Genomic DNA, 27325 nt, shown 5'->3' on the forward strand with positions numbered 1-27325 from the left:
GTTTAGCTATCAATGTGAGATTTTAACTTTATATTGACTGTTATATTGATATGTATAGATTATCCGCGCTAGTAATTTGTTATAAATATTTTTTTTACACTGGCATTAAACGAATACAATGAACCCCTTCAACGAGTAAACAAATGTAATAATAAGCACATAAAGTACCTCGTCCTTTTTATATCCTATAAGCATAAAACTGCAGATATAATATTGTTATTATACCTGTTACTCATGTAGTAAAAGGTGTATACTAGATTCGTGGAAAAGTATGTAACATGAAGAAGAAACCTTTACGTTTATTCGTATAAGAAACTACACTAGAGAAATAAAGTATTCCAGAGACAGAAGCATGTTACAAGCCGCCCAAACCTGTCACGACGACCATAATTCTTAAATAAAACAAGAGAAACGCCATAGTCAGTTCACCGACTATCAGATACCTGTTCTTATACGTATTCCGGTATTCCAGAAATATTATGAAATTTCTCGTTCACGGCCTTCACTAACTGAGTAACGGGTATCTGACAGTCGGGGAAATCAAAATGAAATCTGTATTATTTATATTATTGAATTTAAAAATAAGTTTAATTTGCGATCATATGGCCCCCGAAAACAGTTCTAATAAAAATATGTACGGATTAATCCGCAATTTCCCAAGTATTATTAAAAAGGCTCTCCAAAAGCGAATATTTAAGTAAATAGGACTTTTTAATGGTGAAATATTCAGCAAGAACTGTACATAAATAACACTTCTTTGTTTCTTAAGCCTGGCATTCTACATAAGTATGTGTTGAAATTTTATTAAAATAAATAGAGTTTCATGGTTAGCTTATTCGCGAATTACTTATATGAAATATATGGCAATAAATTTAAAGTGATCTTTGCACGATGCATTTAAACTTGTATAAGAAAATCAATAATAAGCATATTAATTGTTGCAATATTTATTTTTATAAAAGTAAGTGTAAAGTACCTAGTGTCTTAGAATAAGGCCGAACTTTAGGCCTTACTAAAGAAATTCCACTATTTGCTTACCGCAAATATAAAACATTCTTTATTCTACTTAAAATTGTTATCTTTTGTTAATTGCTTTTCTGTAAATCAAACGTCTTTTGAGACACCTATGGTATAAATAAATATGCATACACATAATATTTAGCAGAGCCTCAAAATGCAACGAAGCGAAAAATGGCAGTAGCAAGTTTTGAGTGTGTATGCGTACATGCATTTGTATGCACGTACATATGAACATATGTATAATCCGCAAGCACCAATGTTGAGTTTACATACATATGTGTGAGTCTAAACTACTGTACCAGAAAGTTTGATAAAATCAAAAACAACAGCCAAATAAGTACGCACTCTCAAAAAAAGCTCAAGCCGTGAGTTCGTATGTGTTTCAAGAGATGGGTTTCTGAGAGGCAATATGTAGTTACTCGATGTATTCATCACCCGCGTACCGATAATGTATACGATATATACCATATACATATTTTATATGTTATTTTTTATAAATATATTAATATTATATATATTATATATTATATTATATAATGTATATATTATATATTATATTTATATTATATATTATATATTATATATTATATATTATTATTATATATTATATATTATATATTATATATCTATATTATATATTATATATTATATATTATATAATATAAATGATAATCGACTATAGCGCTCACTCTGTTTTATTAAAACTTTATGATTTTCTAAATCTTATTACTTAGCTATGTCTTTGTGATGATTGTTAAGGCGTTGCTCATATGTAAAATACTTGTGGACTTGTGGATATACTATATTCGTGGGAAAGTGTGTAACAAGTAGAAGGAAGTGTTTCCGAGTCTGTAAAGTTCATATTATTGATCGAGCTCACTAACCGAGTCGATCTGGCTATGCCAATTTGTCCTCACTTGTTTCGTCCAATCTATCAATATATAAGCGCTTTAATTTCGGGAACTATACATATTGATCAGGCAGATACTTACTAAATTATTTTCAAAAAGGCCGTCCAACCGAAAAGGGCTTTTCATCTAAGCCGACCTCGAGCCGGCACCAGCGCAGAAAAATTATAAATGCAAGCTAACTGTAACTTGCTTGCTTTCACTGTGGACGGCAGTCCCACTTAGTGATGAAGCGCACCAGGAGAGTGCAATAGCGACTATAGACATATACACGAACAATTTTAATTTGCTCAGGTTATCCGATCGTTATATATATACATTTCAGGAGAAAACAAGATAGAATGCTATAGTCGAGTTCCCCGACTATCAGATACCCGTTACTCAGCTAGTGCAATTTCAAACGGGAAATTGCAAATTTTCTGAAATATCGGTAAAAAGTGGGAAATATATAATAAAACAAACATATTTTTTAAAAGTGTGGGCTTAAGAGTTTTTGGGCGGTTTGTAGGCGTTGGAGTGGGCGTTGTAACATTTGGAAACAAACTTGCGCTGCAATCTATGTCTCTGGAAGCTGCATGCTTAATCTGAAAATTCTAGATTTGGTAGTTCCTGCAGATCGAGGCGTTCATAAGGACAGACGGACGGACATGGCCAGATCGACTCGTTCCTATTGATCCCGATCAATATATATACTGATATATATACTTTATATGGTCGAAAAACGTTTCCTTCTGCCTGTTACATACTTTTCAACGATCTAGTATACCCTTTTACGCTACGAGTAACACCACAAAAAGCCACAAAAATATTAGTAAATTTTTTCAAATCACTAGTTTTAAAGATATTAACAAAACACGATTTAGGAAATTTTGTTTTTTAATTTAACTTTTGTCATGTGGTTTGTCTGGTCTGCAAGAAAAACGTGTAAGCAGCTATAATTACCCCATCGTTGTCATTACCCGTCGTTTGTCATTGAACACAGAAAGTACCACAAAAGTTTATGCCAGTGTATACTTCTGGTCGTTGTATTAGGTAAGTAACTCCAACATCTTTTAAACTAAAATACATCTTGACGAGTTACAAAAAAAAAACGAGTGACGATCGCACCCTCAACACACACAAAAGTGACGAAAAATGATTTTGCACTTGACTTTATAAATAACTTTATAAAATTTACTCATTCGGAACGCTTTAAAATACAATGGCCGGCTGAAAAAGTAAGCCAAATATAATAGTAGTAAACAGATATCATTTTGCTTCACCAAACCCCAACATCTCTCGTTTTCAGAATGCTAATTTCTATATTTCTTTTTAGCACTCTCATTAGCTGAATAAAGGGTATCTGTTAGTCGAGGAACTCGATTATATCGTTCCCTCTCGTTAACATAAGACTGGCTTTAAAATTGAGGGATATTCCTCTGAATCAGTCAGGGATCAGTTAATTCTGAGATTATAATAAGTCAAAATAAGAGATTATAATAAGTCTGAGATAATTATTAGTCAAAAGATGCTATAGACACAAATATGTACGAATACGAATTAAAAGCACTGGCATGGTGTATTGTACATGTGCGCACATATGCGAGTGTATGTATCAATTTATTTTACTTATACTATTCTTATATTGCTACGCTGTGCTGTGCCCGAACAATTTGTATTTGGATCCACGGATACGTAATACAGACCCGATACCAAATAAAAGATAAAAGACTAGTCGCTACTCTTCTCGTTTTTGTTATGTGAACAATATATGCACATATATACGTATACATATAGATACACATATGTATCTGCTTTCATATGTATTTCTGTGGGTTCACTAGAGATGCTGTTTCTGTTTTCGCTTTCCACAGTGGATGTGGCAGATGGCAGCAAGAGGAGAAGAAGGAGAATGTGCAGAAACGAGAAGAGAACTGAGAGACGACCCAACAAAAATAAGTTTGCGTGTATTTGTATTATATGTAGAAAATGTGCGAGTATATGAGTGGGTCATGTACTCACGTTTCGCTCGACGGTTTAGGCACAGGATAAGTACGGGGGAATTCGAGCACACAGTACGTAACAGTTACATTTTTCATCGAAGTCGCCATTGAAGCACTGCTCCTTAACTGGCGTTCGCAGTATGATGCACATTTTGCATAATTTCAATTTCGAATGTACATGCAGACATATGTATGTGCACACATGTCGGGTATGAATACACACCAGCCGCAGTACAGTAGTTTTGCCGCAGAATGAATTTTGAATTGCCAACACAGCACCGTTGCACAATTTTCGCAGTTCAGTGGTTAAAATCGCGCTGTATCGGAATCAAAACAGAACTCTGGATGAGATTTATGATAATTTTCCCTTTCTGCCTGCTCGTGCACGACGAACCACGAACAGCAACCAACACCACTAACGCCTCAAATAGAAAGACTAGGAAAAATGAGCTTTGCTGACTTATTTGCAGTTTATTTGAGCTTTTTCGTCCAGACGACGTGTTGGATGTGTTACGTTGTCTTTCGTTACGTGCTCGCAACGGAGCTGCGAGAAATAACCTAACGCGTTCTGCCGGATTCTACACGTACATAAATCGAGCGTTCCTTTTGGATGGGTAGTAAAATCAAATCCAGCTAGGGGCATATTACTGAACCTACAGATAAACATCGGCTGTACAACATGCGCAAGCCTTCGCTGTGACTCGAAACACTCTTAAACTCGGATTTGCATCAGTCTTCCTCCAAAGGCGTTAAGGTATTTCAGCACTCAGGCTCAATTCCTCCATCTGGTTCTCATCCTATCCTACGAATTTGTATTTCATCCAAAGAACAAATAAAATGAGCGAGTGTCGATGTCAGTCGTAAAGGCAGTACGTGTGTGTGTCGATGATGTACGTATTTGATTAATTTTAAATTTGGAGTTAAGTGAAAAAGAGCCTATGCTACAATGAGTCGGGAATGTCAGGTTTAGGAAACAGTAAGGGCTCTTCCATTATTCGCAGTTGCTTTCACGAGTTGTATCCACACTTTTTTCGGTTGTGCTCTTGGCGCAGCAGAGAGTGTACATTGAAGCTCCATCAAAAAATTGTCACCCATCTCGTACTTGGGGGGTGCATATTCCCTCCCCAATTATTACATAAACTGTTTTCAAGCAATGTCGTATTCAAGTTTGAATGTCTCTTGGTCTCCTAACACGCCCGTATCTGATGAATATGTACACAAAAAGCAGCTTGTGAAGTTCAAATCTGTGTGTGTAAAATGGCCTATCCGTGTTTGCGAACATATGTATGTAAAAACCTTGAACTTTTCTTGGGTAGTCGAATCAGTTCAACGAATGCGATGGGTGAACAGCTGATACATGGTCGAACACGTACACACACAAAGTAAAACAACTAATTCCTGTACTTAACGGGTCATTTGATTGTTTATAATATTTTGAATTACTAGACTAAGGGTAGCTTGCGTTGCAGCCGCAGCGCAAATAAATGTTATGCTTTGAAACATCCATTTTTTAATGTATGTACATATGTATAAGAACATGAGGTAAAAAGTAGACATATTATATGGTATGTATGTATTTATAACTGTACATTTGTCTACAAATGTGTAATGTATTTAGGGATTCTTCTTGTGTTGTTAACTCAATACCCTTTGTAAGCTCAGTTAAGAAATATCGATTTCAATTAAAAGTGAATATTTAATAGAAAATTACATCAATACGTTTCAGTACCGAAGGTCTTGTCGACATTAAATGCAATTTTTATTAGTTTTTGATAATATTTACGAAAACAAAGTACAAATTGTTTAATGTAAATGACGCGTTTCCAATATGTACATACACACACTGCCTAATATTAAGTTTCAAGCTTTATAGTTCCCGAGGTCTTCATACGGATAGACAACGGACAGAACGAGTACATATGTTCAATGCGCAGGTCGACTCTGCTAGTGATCCTGATCAGATATTCGAGTGTATATACATATATATATTTGTACAAAAGAGCATATAGTATATATACATATTAAAATATGTACATAACATGTAACTTGTAACTCTTAAGATCTAAAATATGTGCTTTGAATGGTTCCATAAAATTACAAAAATAGAAAACAAAAACATCTCTTAACGATTTAAAATCTAAAGATCGAACCTTCAATAAAATTAATAATTTCTGATAACTTTTATGACGAAAAATGATTATATTTTCAACTAAGAAATTAGAATGGCTACGGTTTACTCATTACTCTATCCAAATATTATTTTGCGTGCGAAAAGAGCATATAGGAAATCTATATATGTACATATTTATAGTTCTCTTCCCGGTAGACTAGCAGAATTTTCCAAAAGTGGTAAAAACAAAGTTTGTCATATCGAGCTGTATAACTCCAAAACAATATTTAATGATTTGAAAATAAATCAAAACGAAAAAAATGTTTATGTTGAAAAATTTCCAAAAGTCTTGTTTTGGGACAAAGTGTCGGATTTAAAAAAACCGTTTTCGACGCGTGTTTAAAAGAAGAACAACAGTGCTATCATATATCATTTTTAAATGTTTTGTTTTTAGTTTCATCGCTTCTCTCCCGAACCATATATATAATTGTCATGGTCCCTTTAGCCAATCCCTTTAGTTTTTACGTTACCTTTCGATTGGTACAATGCTCGTGTGTAAATTTGCCCGTGTATAAATGTATGTGTAGTAGTCGCCTTCGTACACTTCGTATCACGTATCACTTCATATCGAAAAGACATTAGAATAAGACTAATGTCTAAAGTCTTTTCACAAAAAATAGAACAAACACCATTACTCTACGATATTAATTATTAACTAACGGTGCCTAAATAGTGCCTTTTCTGAAATAAGTCTAAATACGTGTTGCAAGAAAATTTAGATTATCTTCTGAAGAACATTTTTCTTAGATTATTTCTAAACTCTATTAATTCATAAGGAAAATTTGGTTGACCGGACAAAATAAATGGTTATACTTTTAACTAGATGCTGGCAGGTTGAGGCACAAGGGTAGTGCGACTCATATTTAACGGCGGAAGGGGAAAGAAGTGTATCTATTTACCAAGCTTCGAGATTTTATACATAGGTGGTCTCGTAATGTCCGATTTGGGAAGCGGAGATGATGGCATCTCAGGATCAAGTAAGTGAGCCGCTTATCAATAAATATATATAACAACTTCAATATTTCAGAATATAATATTGCAAATATGGAAGGTTCCTCAAGTAGGAACGAGTTCGATTCTTCTGCAAAAGGTATAAATTGAAACATATATTATTTATAATATCTGAATATATCACTTTCTTTTCATTTCAGGAGGAAGCGGAGTAGAACAAGAATTGGCAACGAAAATGCTTCAAATACAATCTAAACGATTTTATTTGGATGTAAAACAAAACAGGAGAGGCCGTTTTATAAAGGTTGCAGAGGTAAACTAGAATTTTGTAGTAATTTCCGTTTGATAAAGAAAATTATTATTTTTTGGCTGATTACCCTTCAGAACGTTGGAATTTTATGTATAACAGATTTAATAATTGCAGATTGGCGCCGATGGTAGACGAAGCCAAATTTATTTGGCACTTTCAACTGCAGCCGAATTTCGTGATCATTTGTCCTCATTTAGCGATTACTATGCTTCTCTAGGTATTTACTGTTCTATTATTGTTTAATTTAATCAATAATTTTTTAAGTACGCACCTATTAAGAAAACAACTATTCTATTTACATTAAATTGTTCTTCTATTTGTTAAGAGTCTGCTGGTTAAACCCGCTACATGTAGAATAAACGTTTTTATACATTCCTTAAAAGAATAGCAAGTTATAGAAGTTAACGTTTTATATACACTCATAATGAAGCATGCAGGTTCTAATGGTTTTGGGCTTACTTTAAAAATTTTGCGGCCACAATTACTTTTATACTCGCTGCTTCTTGAATAAATGTCTGACTGTCCGTCAGTCTGTCCATCCCTATTAGATCTAGAATTCTGGGAGGAGATAAGCAGATTCTAGTGAAGCGTACGCTCTACTGCCACTGCATTACTTTGCCACTTACAATCGTTCAAACAGAAAAAATGTTTGAAGTATTTATGCTTGCGACCTTTGTGCTTTTTCCATATATAGGTTTCGAAGCACACATACGTTAGGTTATAACCAACAACCTATAGTCCAACAACACTAACACTTCTCGCAAGTGTTTTTTAATTTATAGACGATAGTTTAGGTATGTCCTGAATAATATTGGCATATCGAAAGAAAAAAAAATCTTCTATGGCACGACTAAATATCCAAACATTTGTTCAATATAAGGCCTGACAGTTTGTGGGACAATTTGCCACTCTGACAGTGGGTGGTCATGGAAATCATGGAATGTGTATGCCTATTGTTAACATTCGTGATTATATCTCTCTCGCGATCTGTTTAGACTCATTGCTCAGAATTGTTCTGAATTTGTAAAAGTGGCTGCCGTTTTGCCTAATAACTTGAAATCAACCAAACTGGTATTTTTACGGAATTTAGGTAAACTAATTTTTTTTAGAAAAATCAACTTTTAGGTTGAAAAGCATAACATTTTATTTTTTAGACCTTCTTAAGCTGTGGTAGCACAACTTGCTAAGGCTTAACCGCAAATTGCGTAGGCAATTTACAATTTATTGTAATCTTAGTAATAATCTTTCATATATCAAGCTTATCCCATATGTACAGTGGTACCACAGTATCCAGCGGAAAATCACTAGACTGCCACAGAGCCTTTCCAAAAATGAAAAAAAAAACAAATCTGATTTTATTTTTTTAAGAGCTAGTTAAAAAATAAATTGTACACTTCAATTTAATATTTAATATTAAGTGACTCGATAACTCTAGCATCAGACAGACAATTTTCTTCGGAACTCACTAACTGGAGGCTATCAGCTGTTGAAAAGTGAACTTGTACATATTGAATTGGAATCGCCAAAACTTCGCACAAATTTTGCAAGCTGTTAGTTATCGAGGAGTTCCAGCGACAGAATCTTAGATGAAAAGTCATCTGATCCTTAGACAGATTAGACATAAAATTTTTTTTGCATATTTATCTATAATACTATCATAAACTATTAATTAAAAGAAAAATACAACAATCGCTATGAAAAAAGGAAGGAAAAAGTGGACTGTCTTGTATTTTTTTTGTTTGCTCTCCTGTCAACATAATTGTCTGTTTTGGAGGCGTTTTCGTTCTGCGGAAATTTAATAGGTGTTTTTGATATGTAATTAGTAAAATGCACCATGTTAATGCGGGTCTGTCATAAACTAAACTTTCTTTATGGAAAATATGATTAGTAGTGCTGTATCTTTCTTTAAACAAGACGAAAAGCACTAAGTTTTTTCACTCCCCACCAAATGGGGATGCCTTTTTACGAAACGGGTGAAAATATCGATTTTTTTCAACCCGAATGCAGTGTGTGGGTCACTTTGATACAACATATCTTAGTAAATAATTTGGACACTACACAGGTCCACCAAACACTGACAATTTACCGGAAGATGGTAAACTTAAATCTGAAATGATGATAAAAGATTATCGAAGATATTACTTGGACTTAAAGGAAAATGCGCGTGGCCGATTTTTACGGGTAAAATTTTGACAGTTACCTATTTTCTTGTATAATGTTATAAACTGATTCTTTCTTCAGGTATCGCAAACAATAACAAGAGGGGGGCCTAGATCTCAAATCGCTTTACCGGCTCAAGGCATGATCGAGTTTCGTGATGCTCTTACAGATTTGTTAGAAGAGTTTGGAGCAAATGATGGAGGGTAAAGTATATCTAATATCAAATAACACTGTGCAAAAAAAGAAAACAGAATCCTCCCACAAAAGTGGTCTCTTAAGGATTTTGAGAAATAAAACCTCATAGTTGAAAAAATTTAGGTTTTTTATATAATAGACATATCGAAAATAGTTAATTAAATACTCTTTTATTTTTTCGAAATCAGAACATTTAAATGTTAGTGGTGCCAATATTATACCCATTACTCGTAGAGTTAAAGGGTATACTAGATTTGTTGAAAAGTATGTAACAGGCAGAAGGAAACGTTTCCGACCATATAAAGTACATATATTCTTGATCAGGATCAATAGCCGTGTCAATTTGGCCATGTCCGTCTGTCCGCATGAACGCCTCGATCTCAGGAACTACAAAAGCTAGAATGTTGAGATTAAGCAAACAGTTCCAGAGACTTAGACGCAGCGAAAGTTTGTTTCTTAATGTTGCCACGCCCACTCTGTTGATATTTGAAACAAAACTGTCACGGCCACACTTTTGAAAAATGTGACATCTTTTCATTTTGTTATATTTTTTGTATATTTCTATTAGTTTATCAAAAAACTTTTTGCCACGCCCACATCTACGCCCACAATCAGCCCAAATCTGTCACGCCTACACTTTTGTACAATGTGATATTTTTTCATTTTTAAATATATATTTTAAATTTCTATGAATTTGCCAAAAAAAAAAAAACGCCCTCTCCAACGTCCACAAACCGCCAGAAACTGTCACGCTTTTTGAAAAATTTTGTGATAGTTTTTCACTTTTTTATATATTGTTTCAATTTCTATAGATTTCTAAAATCGTATGAGCTTGTTTTTTTTTAGATAAACTCTTTTGACACTCCGTTTCTGAAGAAATAAAACCTAACTTCGGCAACCCGAAGCTAAATTTTTGAAACCCGTACCATTAAAAATATAATAACGTTCATGAGAGCAAACATGACAAAAAGGTACTGCACAATCTCTTTGACGCCAGAGAAATTTTCTTAAACAAAAGTCGGTATAGGAATTGACTATAATAATATATTTGACTGTTTGAAACAGTGGAATTTTATCATGCAAAATCAATTCAGAAATAATTCAATCAATTAAATACCTGTTACACAGCTAATATCTCCACTTATTAAATAGTAAAAATAGTAAATAAATAGTAAGAAAAATAGTAAAATATAAAATAACAGATTATTTTCTTAAGGCTTGTGAGCGTAAGAATGATCGTGACCAAGCATAACGGTAGAAATAGACAAATAATAAAATAAAAAAAAATCTGAAACTTTTTTTTAAAGCTCGCAATAATTACCAATCAACATTTTAAAATTTCTTCCTTTCGCTGAAACTAGCTGAGTAGCGCTTATCTGGGTTTTGAAGAACTCCGAATATAGCGTTTTACCTTATTTACTTTTAGTAAATATATGGTTATGCACTACATATATCCAATGACTATATAGCATCCCATTGCTATGAAAATGGTCGGACAGAATCTATTGTGACTAAATAGATCGATTGGAAAGCTATTAAAACTGTTGTACCAAATATTAATTATTACTATTTTCTTCAGCAGGTTTAAAGGAGATTTACCTGAAGAACGCCATATGAAGGTGGATAATAAAAATTTTTATTTTGATATCGGTCAAAATAATCGAGGAGTTTACATGCGAATAAGCGAAGTATAAGCAAAATATTTCTATATTTATATAAACCATTTTGATTTATTATATTATTTTCACGTATTTTAAAACTTTAAGGTTAAAAATAACTTCCGCACTTCAATAACTATTCCGGAGAAATGCTGGATACGCTTTCGAGATATTTTTAATGATTATTGCGACAAAATGAAAAAATCGTCCGACTCAATTACTGCCGAAATTAATTTACCGACATCGTCAAATAGTCTTAAATAAACAACATACCGTGATTTATGCCGTCATATAAAAAGGCGCAAAAAAATAATAAATGTCGATTGACCAACCAATATATGTTTGTAATGTCTGACATAACTAAACTCAAAGTCATGCGACTAATTAAGCTTAAATGACACACAAATATATTTATTTTGTAGCATTTAGCGACATATGTTTTAGTATTATATAATTTTGTAATGAAAGAACATAAATTAGTTAGAGTTACATTAGAGAAAATTAAATCCCAACATCTATTATTAATTATATTGTCCTCCTTTGGCTGAAAGTTCGCCTTTTACTTAGTACAAGTAATTTTTAATTTATTCATTGAATTATATGCTTTCCGCTTACAAGTGGTAATTGGAACAGCCTTTTTTACCTTCTCTGCCTTCGGAGCTTGCAAAATATTCCCGTCAACAGATTTATATTTGTCACAGCTTTTTAATGTAATATTATTTTAATTTAACTGAAATGAGGAACAAAATTAATTTTCTTTCTAAATTTTGTATGCAATGACCTCTTTTTTCATTTGAAATTAAAATCAAAATTAAAAATTCAAGTACCAATACACGGAGTAAACGGAAAAATAGGAGAACTAGTCAGTAACAATTTAATCAAAACACTTTAATCATTTTCAATTGAACATTACATTGTTATTATATTAGTTAAAATACAACTGAAACTTACTTTTAAATTAAAATTTATTATTTGTGCCACGAAAAGTACTTTTAATTATATGTATTCCTAAAGTTGATGGGTTATGCCAAAATGAATTCATGTTGATGTAATTTGAAACATCTTTAACAAGTTTACAAAATTGTTAAAACGTCTAGAAATAATATGTTATATATTATAATAGAAATTAACGTAACTGCTAAACGCGTTTTTAAAACAAAAGTTTCATGTGATCACGTAGAATAAAAACTTACTAAGTACGATGAACATGCATAGCAAAATTACAACATAGATCGAAAGCGCAAAACAAGCACCTACCGGATAAATTTCCCTAAAGGAATATCGTGTACAGATTGGGTATACTAAGTAATAAATTAGTACTACTAATTATTTAGTATTGAAAGCTATCAGAATTTGGGTTCAATGAAATTTATTCGCTCTCACCATCTATGTTTCTATTAATATAAATGAGAGCTAATTCACTAGAAAAAAAATAAAAAAAAATTTATTATAATAATATTGAAACTAAAGCATCCGAAGAAGTCCTACAAATTTCCTTACTAGAGTCGATATTAATCTGACTATAAACACAAAACCTTTATAATTATCGGGCAAATGTAAGCGGCAATATGTTACAGAAGATTCAACATAATAGTTAAATATAAAACGTGGGTTTATCTTAAATGTTGTTTGGCCAGAATACAAGTATTTTAAGAGTTTTGTGAATATAACATTGAAATAAAGTTGAATTTTAACAAATTTATAATTTTGTATTTTACCACCATCGAGAATGTTTGAACGGCGCTGTATTGAAAGTCTGCTGAAATAGACCGATCGATACAATTGGTGCTCTTTATTCGAAGGCATCTAAAATTTTTTGGATTGTTATTCATCTTAGCATTCGATTTAGAGACGCAAAATTACGGCCTGAAAAAAATTAGAATCCAATATTGTACATTAAGGTCGAAATTTGTATGAGTAACATTTTTTTCTCAGTTTAATAGTTTTTAGTAAAATACTTTTTTTTCTGTGAAATGTTCTAATTTGTTTCTCTTTGTTTCACTCGTTTTCATCGGATGCTTCGTCACTATGTGGACTGCCGTCAAACAATAAACCATCGTCTCTTAAGCAAAACATAATTTTTATTACCCAATTTAACCTTATTGTCACAGTGGATGCCATTCTACGTAGAGAGAAGAACACAAGGAAAGTGTATGTACTATATAAAATCGAAAAAATTTAAATCCGCTGTATTTTCCAATCATACTGATAAGATACTGATAACTTTGACAAAAAAAACACTACCAAATTTCTTAAAGTTTAAATAAATACAAACATTTTTCGAAAATGTGGCGCATCCTAGTCGTTACTTGAATATGGATGCTAGATTACAGTGGAAACGTATACTTGGACCTGTTACATACCCTACGAGTAATTGAAAAACATAAGATTTATTTGATTTTGAACGTATTTATACTTATAAGCAGTTTCGTACAGAGAAGGGTGTATATTCTCCAAAATAATTATCGGTCTATCTCCCCAAATACGACATCCAAAGTTCCAATTATTGCAACGACGTCGGCTAGCATGTGCTGCTTTCCAATCTTCTCTAAAGCTGCCAAGTGAGCAAACCCTGGAGCTTTGATTTTACAGCGGTATGGACGACTTGACCCATCTGATATAAGGTAAACGCCAAACTCGCCCTTCGGAGCTTCTATTGCCGTGTATGTTGCCCCGGGTGGAACTTGATACCCTTGGGTAAATAACTTGAAGTGGTGAATAAGTGCCTCCATGGATGTCTTCATTTCGGACCGTGATGGCGGAGCCACCTTGGCATCGTCCGACTTGATTTCTCCAGCAGGCATTTGGTTTAGGCATTGATCAATTATTCGTAAGGACTGGCGCATCTCCTCGACCCGGCAGAGATATCGGTCATAACAGTCGCCCTTTGTGCCGATGGGAACATCAAAGTCTACCAAATGATAGGCATCATACGGCTGCTGTTTTCGAAGATCCCATTTTATGCCAGAACCACGCAACATAACTCCACTGAAGCCATAGTTCAAAGCTTCTTCTGCCGTTACGATCCCAATGTCCTCGGTCCGCTGCACCCAGATTCGATTTGTAGTCAACACATCCTCCACTTCGTCCAACCGCTCGGCAAACTTTGATGCAAACTCATAGATATCGTCCATCAGGCCAAGAGGCATATCCTGTCATACAAAGTAAGACAATTATATTATTTTTCAATGTGTGTGCGAATGCATTACCAATGACACTCCACCAGGACGTATGTAGGCAGCATGCATCCTGGCACCAGAAACGCGCTCATAAAATTCCATCATTTTTTCTCGCTCCTCAAAAAGCCAAAAAAATGGGGTTAGAGCACCAACATCTAAGGCGTGTGTTCCGACGGCCATAATGTGATTCAGGATCCGTGTAATCTCGGCAAAAAGAGCTGCGGAAAATAATATTAAAAAAACAGCAAAAGGTATTATTTTTATTAAGGTAAATTCGTCTAGCTAGAGATCTTCAAACCGTATGAAAGATAATAGGTTCGTCTTCTTAATGGAATTTGTGGTAAGGCTGTAATTAGTGGTGGTATGAGAGCTACAAGTCAGTTGGAACGTAGCTTTTCGTAGTTTTTTATAAATTACTTCCCTTCATATCCTTGCGTATTATTCTACCTTCGAAATATGTGTGCATATGGTTTCACAGTGTTTTGTTTTTCTTTTTGACAGAGCAAAGCCTACGTGAACATTTTGCTTTCTTTCAATAGCCAAAATAATCCTTTCACTTTTTTGCGCTTACTTACCCTAAAATGTTTTTAATTGCCTTCGATTTAAGAATAAAGACATTTTTATAAAAAATCTAATCACATTATTGTAAATCACAAATTGTAAACTATTTTTTTATGTAATAAATCAGTAAGTGGCAGTTAAAAAATTGCGTAGCAATTCAAAATTCTAAACTTTAAAAAAACTATTTAAATCGAGTCGCAGAAACCTTGAATTTACCGACTACTGGATGACTACACAGCCTAGAGAGTTAGCAAATTATGCTTACTTCGAATATACTTGGCACGAAGAGGCACGTCGATATTGAGGAGCTTTTCGACAGCCAGCGAGTAGCATTGCTCATTGCACATCATGGAGACATAGTCAAGACGGTCAAAATACGGCAATGCCTGGGTGTATGTCTTGTACTCTATGAGCTTTTCCGTGCCACGGTGCAGCAGCCCAATATGAGGATCGGCACGCATAACGGTCTGCAATAACAGAGGTTTTAATTTTAATTAAGCCAGTGGTCGATGAACAGCTTAAACCTCTCCATCCAGCTCCAGCACAAGACGAAGGACTCCGTGGGCGGCAGGATGTTGTGGGCCGAAGTTCAAGGTCAGATTACGCACCGACTTCTCGACTGGCGTTACCTTGCCTAGTGGAGAGGGTAAATCAAACGATTAGTTTAATGCTTCATTTAAGATAGGGTTACCAACTATTCCATGGTGGCACTTTCCAGAGCGATGTGACCTCGTCTGGATACATCACCGGGCCGCTGAACTGCTTCATAAACTCAGGGTCTGGATACCATTTTGCAGCTCCCCGACGCGTCTCCTGAGAACTAAACACCGAGTTTCCAATAGGACCCGGGATATTAAATGTACATTACAAAAATAATTGGTTTATTCGAATTATGTAAGCATCTAATATTTACGTTAACGCGGTCGATCCTGCTGCAACAAGTTGTGGCCGCAGCCTCAAGTGGGAAAGTCCCGGAATCAAGGTCCGCCTCATAATATTGGCCATCCTAATTCCTCTTTATATGTTTCTAAAATAATAATTCAGGAAGCTAATAAACCGAGGAACTGTCCGCAATCGCAATTCTATAAAAAATATCGAACATCAGTTTATAACAGCGAATCAGGTGATACTTATAGAGTATTTACACCGAACACATATCGCTGGTTGTTGCTTCATGAATATTAGGTCCAAAACAAATTAATTTCTTAATATATATTACACACTCTTTCTCAAAATTGTTCTTTTACCCAATTTTATTTATTGTACAAAACAAGGGGCGTGACTATTTTTTTGAAGAACAGAATTTTACATCATCGCATGAAAAGTTAAATTATTCTTAATTTCAAATTATGTTTAGGATTTATTTTTAAATCAACTAGGAACTCACACAATGGTCATGATACCATAAATTATAAATAAAATCCTTAAATAATTGATTCGTCGTAGTTAGAGAGTTGTCTATTAATATGATACAATCTTTACTGTAAGTAGCATACATCTTTTTTTTTAATTAAATATTATATTCCAATTTTTCGGTTTCTGAATTTAACAAAATTTCTATGTTCAGGCCTCTGTTATATAACGGAAACAAACCTAACTTATATCATAAGCTTATACGGGCCTTAGGGTCAAAATCGGTATCGATTGATTTGTAAAACTATCGATGCGCCTTACTTTCTAGATACATCGAAAGATAGAGTAAACATCGTTTTATTTTCCAGCTCTAAACAAGTTTTTTTTTATAATAGCTCTAGCTCTCCATTATTTATATAAATAATTCTTGTATGTAGACCAAGTGTAAAAAAAACTGTAATTAAATGAGCTGTTTTCGAGTTTTTTTTTCTTCAGACAAAAACCTGTTGGAACCATTTTTAACCATGTGAAAATGTAATTTTGAAATAGATTTTCCAAAAGAGGAATATATTTATATGGTCGTGTTTGTTTGTCAATTATCATTATACTAACATATTTGTACCAGTTTGTTAAACGTATTAAAAAAGAATGTTTTCCCGAAAGTAAGATTGGTGTATATATAGAGTTTATACCGTCTCCTCTGGGAGTGTGTCGTCACTGTGTATGTATACAGAAAAGTCTTTGGTGTATACATACATGTGCAATTGTATACATATGCTATTGTGATGTTTTATCACTTGAACGTACAACTTTTAAGGAATATGATTGTACGGTTATAAATTGAATGTCATAAACTACCGTTCCCCTTTATAAGTCAAGTTTACCCAAGTCAAGTTGATCGTGTTATGTCTATGCATGTAAATAAATATTTCTAATATTACCAAAACTATTCTGTATAGCAAATGTACATACATATATTAATGATTGCTATCCCACGATGAATTGATTATTGGTTGCTGGCCTCATTAAATAAGTCGTTTCTCAAGTCGAAGAACTTCCAAAAATCTCGTAATAATACATCCCCGTGGTAGGGATCCCCCAGCGTCCCGTATGATGAATATATGTATATACATATAACTATTCTTGATCAGCATCAACAGCTTTTTTCTCGATTTCCGGCAAATGCAAGGCAATTGCAATACATTTTCATTGACATATAGCACTTTTTTTTAGCTTAAGTCGTTTTAGAATTTTGGATATAAACGACAATTTCTTACGGATGGACTAATAATGGGAAAATTTCAATTAAAGTATTGTTTTTATGTTTTTTATTTCACCAAAGTATGAACTAGATTGTAAAGGATAATTTAGGTTCCAAAGGGTTGCGTTACATTTTCTGTTAACTTTCTTAGGCATTTCTTATATACCAATGCTGAATAATAGTTTTATAAATAATAAGTGACAAAGGCTCCCCCAACATACAAAAGTTATAATATTTAACTCTTGTGCCGAAACATTATAATGCACCTTACTCTATAAACACACTACATAAAATTGAGTCTTTCACAAGAAACTGTATATACTTTGCGGATACCGCATATAAGTCTTTTGGTGCGCTTTATCACAACTTGGACTGCCGTACCAAAGTGATAAAATCTTATTGCAGGTTACACTAGTTTGATCATTTTAATTGAGCGTTTAGGCGAGCATTGCCGCGAATTCCCGATTGGCTACAACTTTTTGAAAAAATATTTATTTTATTGGTTGCAGATGGAGCAAGACACATTGGTGTGGAACGACACGGATGTAGCTGTAGCCAGTCAACATATTCTTAATTCGGAGGCTTATTGTATAATATATCGAGACATTCAGTAAGGAAGCTACTAACGATCTAACATCGAAAACATTGCCAGCGGTATGCAAGAACGATCAAAGGAGCTACGTCTTACTGTTTCCTGGACCCAGTCAAAGTCTCAGATTCATGACAGTTATAAACGTCGGAGTATGTTGGCATGTAAGAGAAGCCTAACTACCAGTAAAGTGCTTGAAGACTCACATCCACCGCTCTTAGTAGCTTTCCCCAATTGCAACACTCATCGACAGCAGCAACACAAGGAGAAACATAAAGTTCAGCTATACTCTGGAAAACCCTTAAGCATTAAGCTGTACGTGCCAGGAAGTATTGAGAGTATACCGAGAATTCGGCATAAGACGCTTACGACGACGAATAAACAACAACCAGCTATGCATCGAAAGTCTAAGAGCAAAAGCAAGTTCCAAGCCTTCAACGACCTTACGCCGCTTTATTCATCAAGTGAAAGTCAACCATCCGCGAAGCATTCATCTGCACTGGTGGAAGCAGGGATAGAATCAAAGACATCACGTCATTTTCTTGGTAAAAAGAGGATTAAGAACAGAAACAGCTTGTTATCTTCGTCCCAGCCCTCACCGGTGAGATGCAAAATGATGATTCCATTTCCAACATTTGGGGCCACATCCTTTGTTACGTTGCTCACTTTAATTTGTATGGAAACGGTTCTGCTCTCCACCATGTCCAGTTGCGCTAAGACTTTTTACATGCATTGGAACACATCAAACAGCATGTAAGTACACAAATATAGTTGTATACTTAAACAGACGGTATTTTAATTTTATTGAAATTAAGTGTATTTTTGTTGCCCTATAAATGTATTATGTTTTAAGACATTACAACTATGGCTTTCCAAAGTTATATTTTGCTTAAGTGGAGAAAAGTAAAAAGAGTAACATTTTTTCGTATAGGGGATTTGTCAATTCAAATAAAATTGATTTTTATCAATAATTAATCATCTGGCTAATAATGTATTGATAAATTCTTTTTTTCAGAATGTACTAGATTCGTTGAGAAGTATTTAACATGTACAATAAAGTGTTGTCGACCTTATAAAGTATATGTATATTCTTACTATGAACGTTTGTATATTTATCAATCCGTCAGTATAAACGTCCAGGTTTTGGGAACTTTAAGAGCTAGATAGTTAGGACAACGACATTAGAATAAGTAGTTGTGTAACGCCATACAATTTTTTGCACTCGATTTATTTGTGCTGGCTCCAGGCTCTCGAATGTGGGCGGGCTCGCGTATGCTCAGGTATTCTAAATTTAACAAAATATGCTCTTTACTTCAGAAGGTTATAGAAATAGTAATAGGTAAATAAGGTAGAGTATTCAGCTTTCGACGTTGAAAATATATTTTGTTAGGTGCTTATGTCCGCTGGTTCTGCGTCAAGAATTAAATTTTTCAATAAACAGGTTGCATATTTGAATTTATTTTATAAATATTAATTGTGAAATACGAATTACTTTTATAAAATATATTTCATTTTTTTTTAAATATATGTAAATTTACCATAATAATTTCTTTTTGCCTGTGAAGTTTTTTTTTAATTATTTAGTATATTTATTAGTACAAATTAGTATTATAAAAGTTACTAGTACAAGTAAGCTGAAATTCCTAAGGAACATTAAATATCACTGGAATAGTATGTATATATTGTCTTGATGGTTTGATCCAAACTACTGCAGCTAAATTTTGAGTCGTCAAAAATATATGTATTTTAGGATCAAGAAAATAACTTTTTCTTTTTAACTAGTAAGTTAACCAGGATCCCCTTGAAAATATTTTTGCGTGCATTCGAGCAAAAGTTGGTAACTGTAGAAATTCACTAGTTAACGAATTTAATATAATAATTGCCAATCTAATATACCTACACATTTTGAAATTGTCACAAAAGTCGAATTGCGAATCAGATGAATATTTAATTTTCAGAAATTGTACAAGGCAATTAGAGGTACTTTGATCAAAATATGTATGATTTTTTGTGCCTGATTTACCTATTGAATTAACTTCGAGTACATCTTTTGTTGGATATATTGCTAAGGGATCCATCCAGTTGCGATAAATGTAGATCGTTAATCTTAACAGAAATCGAGCTCTATCAGAGCTTTTCATACATGAGAAATACTACACGATAGAATCGGACTTGGAAAACTAAAGGCACCATGATAGTTTTTTTTAATATCTTTAAGATATACATTAAAGTTTTTGAAAACATTTTTAAAAATAATAACAACTCTGCAGAGCAATGCATTAAGTGCACGAATAAAAGTGGCGATTTCTCATTATGGTTTCACTTAAATAATGAATGTTATGTGCATAAATTAATCTTTTAAACAAACTTATAAAAGTTTTACTTTTGAAGCCTTGCAAGTGGACTGTGATAGCTGATAGAAAAAAGATACGAAAAAGATAAGAAAAGATAAAAGATTATGCTCTCAATTTTAAGCGAGAGCAATTATTGCCGTCACCAAAAAAGTGGCTACATAGTGAAAAACCAATGTATCTTGTTATTCTAATGTCTTCGGTTGGGAGTAGTATGAACGAGGAGGCTCGGAAACCATAAAACCTAGAAAAGATTTTAGAGACTTAGACGCAGAAGATGCCCAACGCAAGGTCCTCTATTACCTGAGTAACGAGTTGTTTGATATTATTTTGTATTCCAAAAGTTTTATAAGCTTAAGACTGAAATAGAAATCGAATTAAATTTTAAAAATTTACAAAAAGTACCAATCAAAATTATATTTTACCTATAAATTCCACAAATTATGTAAAAAAAAACCGTGATGCCGTGATACACCATAAAGCACATAGCGTTTAGCACAATTTCATAGCCAAGGCATTAAGAAACTTTAACAAAAGTTAAACAGTTAAGTCTAGTCTAGATAGGAAGATGATACTGACCCATTTTCAAAATGTTAATTTTCGAATTTGTACTAAACTGAAACTAATGGACCATAAGTTCTTATTTCGTTTTGCACTTATGTAATTGAAAACCGTTATCTGCCTTTCCCTGGAAAACAAATTTAATTTCATTACATTTTCTTATCCACAGATTTCGGATTGATAACACTGATCATATTATCGATGTTAATAAAGGCAATCTTGCGTTTGAGTTCGACCAGGTTCATATAATATGCCCAGTATATGAGCCAGGGACTTTTGAGAACGAAACTGAAAAATATATAATTTACAATGTGTCTAAAGTGGAGTATGAAACTTGTCGCATAACAAATGCAGATCCGCGAGTAATAGCTATATGTGATAAACCTCAGAAATTAATGTTTTTTACAATAACTTTCCGGCCATTTACACCGCAGCCAGGTGGCTTGGAGTTCCTACCTGGAAATGATTATTACTTTATTTGTGAGTTCGTTTTTGATTCCTCCATTTAAATATAATACTATTTTTACTGTTTATTTAGCAACTTCATCTAAGGATGATTTATATCGAAGAATTGGAGGTCGATGCTCTACAAATAACATGAAAGTAGTCTTTAAAGTGTGTTGTGGCCCCGAGGACAAGAACAAAACCACGGTGATAAACAATTCCAAATCTGGTACAGACACTGGAGGAGTGATCAACGTCAATATAGCGAAAAATGATGATAGTCATGTTAATAGCCAGGGCAATAACATAGCTATTGGAAACAACATTGGTATAAATGGAGGCCTAATTTTAGGAGGACCTCCGTCAGCAGGAATGCCAATTAATCCACTCAACGGAAATAGCAATTTAAATGGCATACCAACTACTATTAATTCAAACATTGATCAGTTTAATCGGATACCAATCCAGCCAAACATAATCGGTAATCATGTAGGGACTAATGCCGGTGGAACTGCAATTGTTGGTGGTGGAGGGATTATATTAACTCCTGGCCATGGTCATGGCAACATTAATATGCTGCAACCAGGACGAGGTGGAATGAATGGAGCATACCCCGGACATCACCACATTCAAACTGGAATACGGATAAACAATGTGCCCACGCAACACAGCTATCCATCCCATAAGGGTAATGCTAACAGTAATATTAACGGAAACGGTACGTAATGGCATTTAGCACAAGAAAGAAAACAAATTATGAAGCATACAGGCAAAAAGTACTCCTAGGTACTTTTTTCCAGTTGTGTTTATACCCGTTACTCGTAGAGTAAAAGAGAAGAAGCGTTTCCGACCATATAAAGTATATATATTGATCAGGATCTATAGGCAAGTCGACCGGCCCGCCTGTCCGTATGAACGCTTCGATCTCAGGAACTACAAAAGCTAGAATGTTGAGATTAAGTCCAACGACTTAGACGCAGCGCAAATTTGTTTCCAAATGTTGCCATGCCCACTCTAACGCCCACAAACCGCTCAAAACTGTCACGGCCACATTTGAAAAATGTGATATTTTTTCATTTTTTATATATTTTGTAAATTTCTACAAATTTGCCAAAAAAAACTTTTTGCCACGCCCACTCCAATTTTTTAAGTTTCTCTTCATTTTAATATTTTTTCCCCAGTTTCTACCGGATATTCCAGAAAATTTTTAAATTTCTCGTTTGCACTTCCACTAACTGAGTAAGCAAGATTCGTAAAGGTCCTAATAAAGTTGGTTTAATAGGAATTCCTCAACCTTTTTGTGATGCAATTAAATTATTTACAAAAGAACAAACTTATCCTTTATTATCTAATTATTTAAGATATTAAATTTCTCCTTGTTTTTATATATAATAAATATTTTCAGATGACCACCATCATTACAACAAACATCCCAACGAGGTTGTAAAAAATGAAGAGCTGACATATAATAGTGGCACAGCGACATCGGATGGTCACATTTTCGCTTTATGGATCTGGATCTTAACAATTTTCCCACTGCCATCTATTCAATCTTGCCATTTGTCTGCATATTGGATGAACTCATCATTTTGTTTTAGCGTTTTTGCAATCCTTGGCATCCATTATCTTGTTCAAAGCACGTTGCAAACCACGTTTGCGATATAGGCCTGTTATGGTTGAAATCACTGCGACCTCTATAAATGGGATGTTTTGCCAGAAAGCAGATCTTTAAATATGACCCGTACATTTTTAATGAACATTCGATTTTGTGTTCCCCTGTTCAAATTTATTTTAAGAATGCCAATATCACACAATATTATTTGTCTCTTCTCCGGCTATTGCTATATAAACAGTGATACAAGTAGTGGATTGGAGAGGTTGGAATCAAATGATATGCTTATTGATATTGATTTGGATATGTAATTGCAATTGATCGAGTTTCTGTGACTCACAATTTAAAATAATAGATCAGAAAGAAAGGAGAAAGGTGAAATAGAATTAATAAGTAAAGAAATTAAATATATCGAGTAAATTAAAACTTAGATTTAGTGGTTTAGATATAACTAATAATGCTTAAGAAAAGACGGAGGAGAGTAATGGTATTACGAAACAGAATAATACAAAGCCATTTGACACTGCCTAGCCACTGTGTCTTCTGTCCTCTCTTTTATTGTGTCCTTCTGGTTTTCCGAAAATACTTATAGCGGTATGTGTGGGACAGAAATATAATATATTCCCATTTATAACCAAAAATGGTAAAGCGTTGTAGCAATAACAAAATCATTGCAGCTATAGTTTTACCTGACTTCGTGACTGTCAGTTAAAATTATCATTCCGACTTTCTTGTTTTTTTTTTACCGACATACTGAAGGAAATTGTTAAAATATTCTAGAAGAAAGAATCGTATGGCTTTGGAATGGATTAATTCAATTACAGTTTCCCATTAAAAATCCCAATACTGTTTGAAAAAAAGTTATCCTGTACGAAGGATATTTTGACTGAAATTAATTAGCATCGCTGACTAAGAAAATACTTAGTAAATAAGACAAGTAATTTAAAGTAATTTAATTTTATTGCTAATTGCGGATTGCCACGCATAAGTATTGTAATTGTATAAGATCAAATGAAACGTATGTATGTCTTTCGTATATGCATCCATGTATATTTAAAATCGTGGTAGGTATTTTGAATATGGTAAAGGTGAAATTTGAAGAACTCAACTATAAGTTCTATGTTCTTTTTTGTTTTGTTTTATTTTATAATTCCTTTTCAATAATAAAATTTTATTTTGTAAATGAACGAAGCAGTATAGAGAAGTGATTCTTAACCTTAAATAAAGTATATATGTATATACATATAGCATTCACATACTTATATACAAGAAATGTTTAGGTGAAACGTTATAAACTTTGTAAATTTAAAATAACTTAACTAAAAATTACTAATATCGTAAAATCGTAAATTATTGAATATATTAAGGCATCTTGTGCTACCTTTATGTGAAAAAGGTTACAATTTATATACATAGTCTATATATAGTAAACAATTTAATTATTTAGGCCGTGATTATGTGAGCGTGTCTATAATTTACTCGTATAAGCATGTGAGTAAAACGAAATTTGCCACAGTGAGTTCACTATTTACAAATTATAATTGAAGATAGGCAGAAACAAACATCTCATATTATATCGGTGGGGTGTGTTCTAAAACTGTGCTTTTGTCGCGACTAATTTAACACCTACATTGTGCATTACGTGTAAACTTCGTCGTGTTTGACCTGTTTTGCTTATTTTTTGTTAGGCTGCTGGTTTACTTACTGCATTAAAGCCTTGAAGGTTCAATACATTTTGATAAATTTTCGGACAAATTATATTCTTATACTGCCACAGCAAAACCTGAACACTAAACCGAATTTATTACGATCCAACGGTGGAAACCGAAATCTAGATTCAGTCCAATTCTATGAGTGAATACCTTAAAAATATGCATTGCTCTACTTAGACCTGTATCCAAAACTTTCTGCCAATGTATTAAATTAAGCCTTTAAAACGACGAAAATGTATTTTTTAGAATTACAGGTTGTTATTACATTGGCAGGATAATATTAATGCGGACCGTACTGTTAATTAATCAATTACTTAATATCATACTTACAAGGAACATTACATACAACATACATAGATTCATACAATAGAACCGTAACTATCTACATATTATCTGACAAGAGTCAGAATTATATAAGGAATCGTTAAGATAACACATATTCATTCAACACAGATTGCATAAATACAGCTTTATAAGCGAGCAGCTTTCTAAAAATGTTCTTGGACAGTAAACAGAATTGAAGACTTTTACTACCTTTTCTCTTAACGCCTACCTACTCGCTCCTGTCTTAGGGAATGATTTCGTTTCAACACAGACACATCTTCATCACCATTGGGGCATACTGTAAGTTTCTTCATGAGCAAAGCTTTCTCTGATAATTAAATTTCATATCGATTATTAAGCTGCATGGTGAATAGGTTTTTGTAAGCGGTGCAGTCGGAACAAAACACGCAATTAAGTATTTATATTCTGAATTGTAATAAGCAACTGGTCGTATTGTGTTGATTTATTTGACTCTACTTAAATTGACGACGCTAGATCGTTTAAAAACAGCATTAATCTAAATTCTCGATTAATTTTTTAGGACTGAATGGCAATGCACAAAATAATTGTAAACATAATGATTCAAAACCATACATGCCGATCGATTAGCTTATATGATTTGATATGGTGGAATAAAAAAAATTCTTACACTGCAACCACGCTAGTATGCAATTGTATGTTACCAGAAAAAAATATATTGTAGTTTTTAATAGTAGCGCAGCATATATACATATGTATATATATATATATATTTATATGTATATTTATATATATGTATATGTGTATGTATATATGTATACATGTAAGCAAGTGCATATGGAAAAAACTATGTATGAGCATAAAAAATAGCCAAGGTAATATTGAAGATGTGGCAAGCAGATGATTAATTATATTAATAAAAATATAAAAAAATTGAATCAACATACCTATAAGTTTAAAATACCGTGAATTTGATCAGGTTCTTAAAATTACAGTTTGTAGGTATTTCGACAAAGGCAGCAAACCAAGGGCTCACAGTAACACTATATCTTCGTCACCACCAATACGCTAATGAGTGCAATTTTAGTATCGAATAAAAGAACAATTCCACTAACAATAAGCTTCAGTACAAACTCTGGAAGTATATAATAGACTTCGTCCTTGCATAGCGTTTGGATTGCAACATTAACTCAAGAGCAAACGATATAGTCAAATTCCTGGACTATCAGATACCCGCTACTCAGCTAGTGGGACTGCGAACGAGAAAGTTTTAAATTCTTTTGGCATATCGATAGAAATTAGCAAGAGAAATAAAAGGAAAAACAACGCTATAGTCGGGTTTTCCGATTGTTAGATACCCGTTACTTAGGGCGAACGAGTGCGAACGTAGAAGGGCGAACGAGAAATTTCTTCACCTTACGACTAATTTTTTCGAGAAATACATAGCACAAAATAAAATATTAAAAAAAAAAACATTTTTTCAAAATGTGACAATTTTGGGCGGTTTGTAGGCGAGGCAAAATGTTTTTTGGTAAAACGATACAAATTTATATGACTGAAAAAATATTAAAATATTTTTCAAAAGTGTGTCAGATTTGGGCGGTAGAGTGGCCGTGGCAAAAAAGATTTTTAACATATCGATAGAAAAAATATCAAATTTTTCAAAAGTGTGGGCGTGACAGTTTTGGGCGGCTTGTGGGCGTCAGAGTAAGCGTGGAAACATTATTTAACTTGCGCTGTGTCTAAGTCTTTTGAATCTGCATGCGTAATCTCAACTTTCTAGCTTTTATGGTTCCTAAGATCTCGACGGAGAAAAAAGAAAAAAGGAAACCGTTTTGAACGGTTTGCAAAACTGCAAGCGTAATCACAAATCTCTAGCTTCTATAGATCCTGAGAACTCGACGTTCATGCGGACGGACAGACGGTCATGGCCAGATCGACTCCGCTTTTGATCCTGATTAGTACGTTCTTCTACTTTTCAAGGAGTTTAGTATACCCTTTTCCTCTACGAGTAACGGGTGTAAATAGAGTTTGCCCAATGACGC

At 33.6% G+C, this 27325-nt stretch overlaps 3 protein-coding genes across 15 annotated transcripts; 2 read left to right on the plus strand and 1 right to left on the minus strand.

Moving 5' to 3' along the window:
• Nucleotides 1–4579: 4579 nt before the first annotated feature.
• LOC6555860 (transcriptional activator protein Pur-alpha) lies at nt 4580–13056 on the plus strand. 5 transcript variants are annotated; one of them, XM_026983567.1, is made up of 10 exons: nt 4587–4664; nt 4738–4800; nt 6904–7057; nt 7108–7170; nt 7232–7344; nt 7456–7558; nt 9404–9522; nt 9583–9704; nt 11276–11384; nt 11463–13056. In XM_026983567.1, the coding sequence occupies exons 3-10, from the start codon at nt 7015–7017 to the stop codon at nt 11616–11618; spliced, it is 828 nt and encodes a 275-aa protein (XP_026839368.1). In that variant the 5' UTR covers nt 4587–4664; nt 4738–4800; nt 6904–7014; the 3' UTR covers nt 11619–13056. The 5 variants fall into 5 exon arrangements, with proteins under 5 accessions (XP_026839369.1, XP_026839368.1, XP_015008642.1 ...); XM_026983568.1 differs by lacking the exon at nt 4738–4800 and having other exon boundaries at nt 4580–4664; XM_015153156.2 differs by lacking the exon at nt 4587–4664 and having other exon boundaries at nt 4716–4800.
• Nucleotides 13057–13727: 671 nt separating this feature from the next.
• Nucleotides 13728–16099, minus strand: LOC113564707 (NADH-ubiquinone oxidoreductase 49 kDa subunit-like). Its single transcript, XM_026983566.1, has 6 exons — nt 16008–16099; nt 15790–15914; nt 15619–15728; nt 15360–15561; nt 14564–14751; nt 13728–14506 (listed from the first exon to the last, which is right to left on the minus strand). Exons 1-6 carry the CDS (start codon nt 16097–16099, stop codon nt 13817–13819), a joined length of 1407 nt encoding a protein of 468 aa, XP_026839367.1. The 3' UTR covers nt 13728–13816.
• A 609-nt stretch (nt 16100–16708) lies between these two features.
• Nucleotides 16709–23765, plus strand: LOC6555858. Of its 9 annotated transcripts, none has more exons than XM_026983564.1 (6): nt 16709–16792; nt 18218–18461; nt 18519–19050; nt 21379–21689; nt 21748–22371; nt 23059–23765. In XM_026983564.1, the coding sequence occupies exons 2-6, from the start codon at nt 18365–18367 to the stop codon at nt 23316–23318; spliced, it is 1824 nt and encodes a 607-aa protein (XP_026839365.1). In that variant the 5' UTR covers nt 16709–16792; nt 18218–18364; the 3' UTR covers nt 23319–23765. The 9 variants fall into 9 exon arrangements, with proteins under 9 accessions (XP_026839365.1, XP_026839366.1, XP_026839359.1 ...); XM_026983565.1 differs by having other exon boundaries at nt 18522–19050; XM_026983558.1 differs by having other exon boundaries at nt 18218–19050.
• Nucleotides 23766–27325: the final 3560 nt, after the last annotated feature.

The sequence above is a fragment of the Drosophila erecta genome, unplaced genomic scaffold, assembly GCF_003286155.1.
Source record: "Drosophila erecta strain 14021-0224.00,06,07 unplaced genomic scaffold, DereRS2 tig00000343-arrow-arrow-pilon, whole genome shotgun sequence".
Lineage (NCBI taxonomy): Eukaryota > Metazoa > Arthropoda > Insecta > Diptera > Drosophilidae > Drosophila > Drosophila erecta.

What these genes read in the sequence shown, in the direction of transcription:
- LOC6555858 (XM_026983558.1), top strand. Translation starts at nt 18,365, where the DNA reads ATGCAAGAACGATCAAAGGAGCTACGTCTTACTGTTTCCTGGACCCAG. An exon ending in TGGAACACATCAAACAGCAT is followed by an intron (nt 19,051 to 21,378) that starts GTAAGTACACAA and finishes TCTTATCCACAG; the next exon opens with ATTTCGGATTGATAACACTG. An exon ending in CAGTAATATTAACGGAAACG is followed by an intron (nt 22,372 to 23,058) that starts GTACGTAATGGC and finishes AAATATTTTCAG; the next exon opens with ATGACCACCATCATTACAAC.
- LOC6555860 (XM_026983568.1), top strand. Translation starts at nt 7,015, where the DNA reads ATGTCCGATTTGGGAAGCGGAGATGATGGCATCTCAGGATCAA. An exon ending in GTTCGATTCTTCTGCAAAAG is followed by an intron (nt 7,171 to 7,231) that starts GTATAAATTGAA and finishes TTTTCATTTCAG; the next exon opens with GAGGAAGCGGAGTAGAACAA. An exon ending in GTTTTATAAAGGTTGCAGAG is followed by an intron (nt 7,345 to 7,455) that starts GTAAACTAGAAT and finishes TAATAATTGCAG; the next exon opens with ATTGGCGCCGATGGTAGACG.
- LOC113564707 (XM_026983566.1), bottom strand. Translation starts at nt 16,099, where the DNA reads ATGGCCAATATTATGAGGCGGACCTTGATTCCGGGACTTTCCCACTTG. An exon ending in TCGTGCCAAGTATATTCGAA is followed by an intron (nt 14,752 to 15,359) that starts GTAAGCATAATT and finishes TATTTTCCGCAG; the next exon opens with CTCTTTTTGCCGAGATTACA. An exon ending in GTCCTGGTGGAGTGTCATTG is followed by an intron (nt 14,507 to 14,563) that starts GTAATGCATTCG and finishes TTTGTATGACAG; the next exon opens with GATATGCCTCTTGGCCTGAT.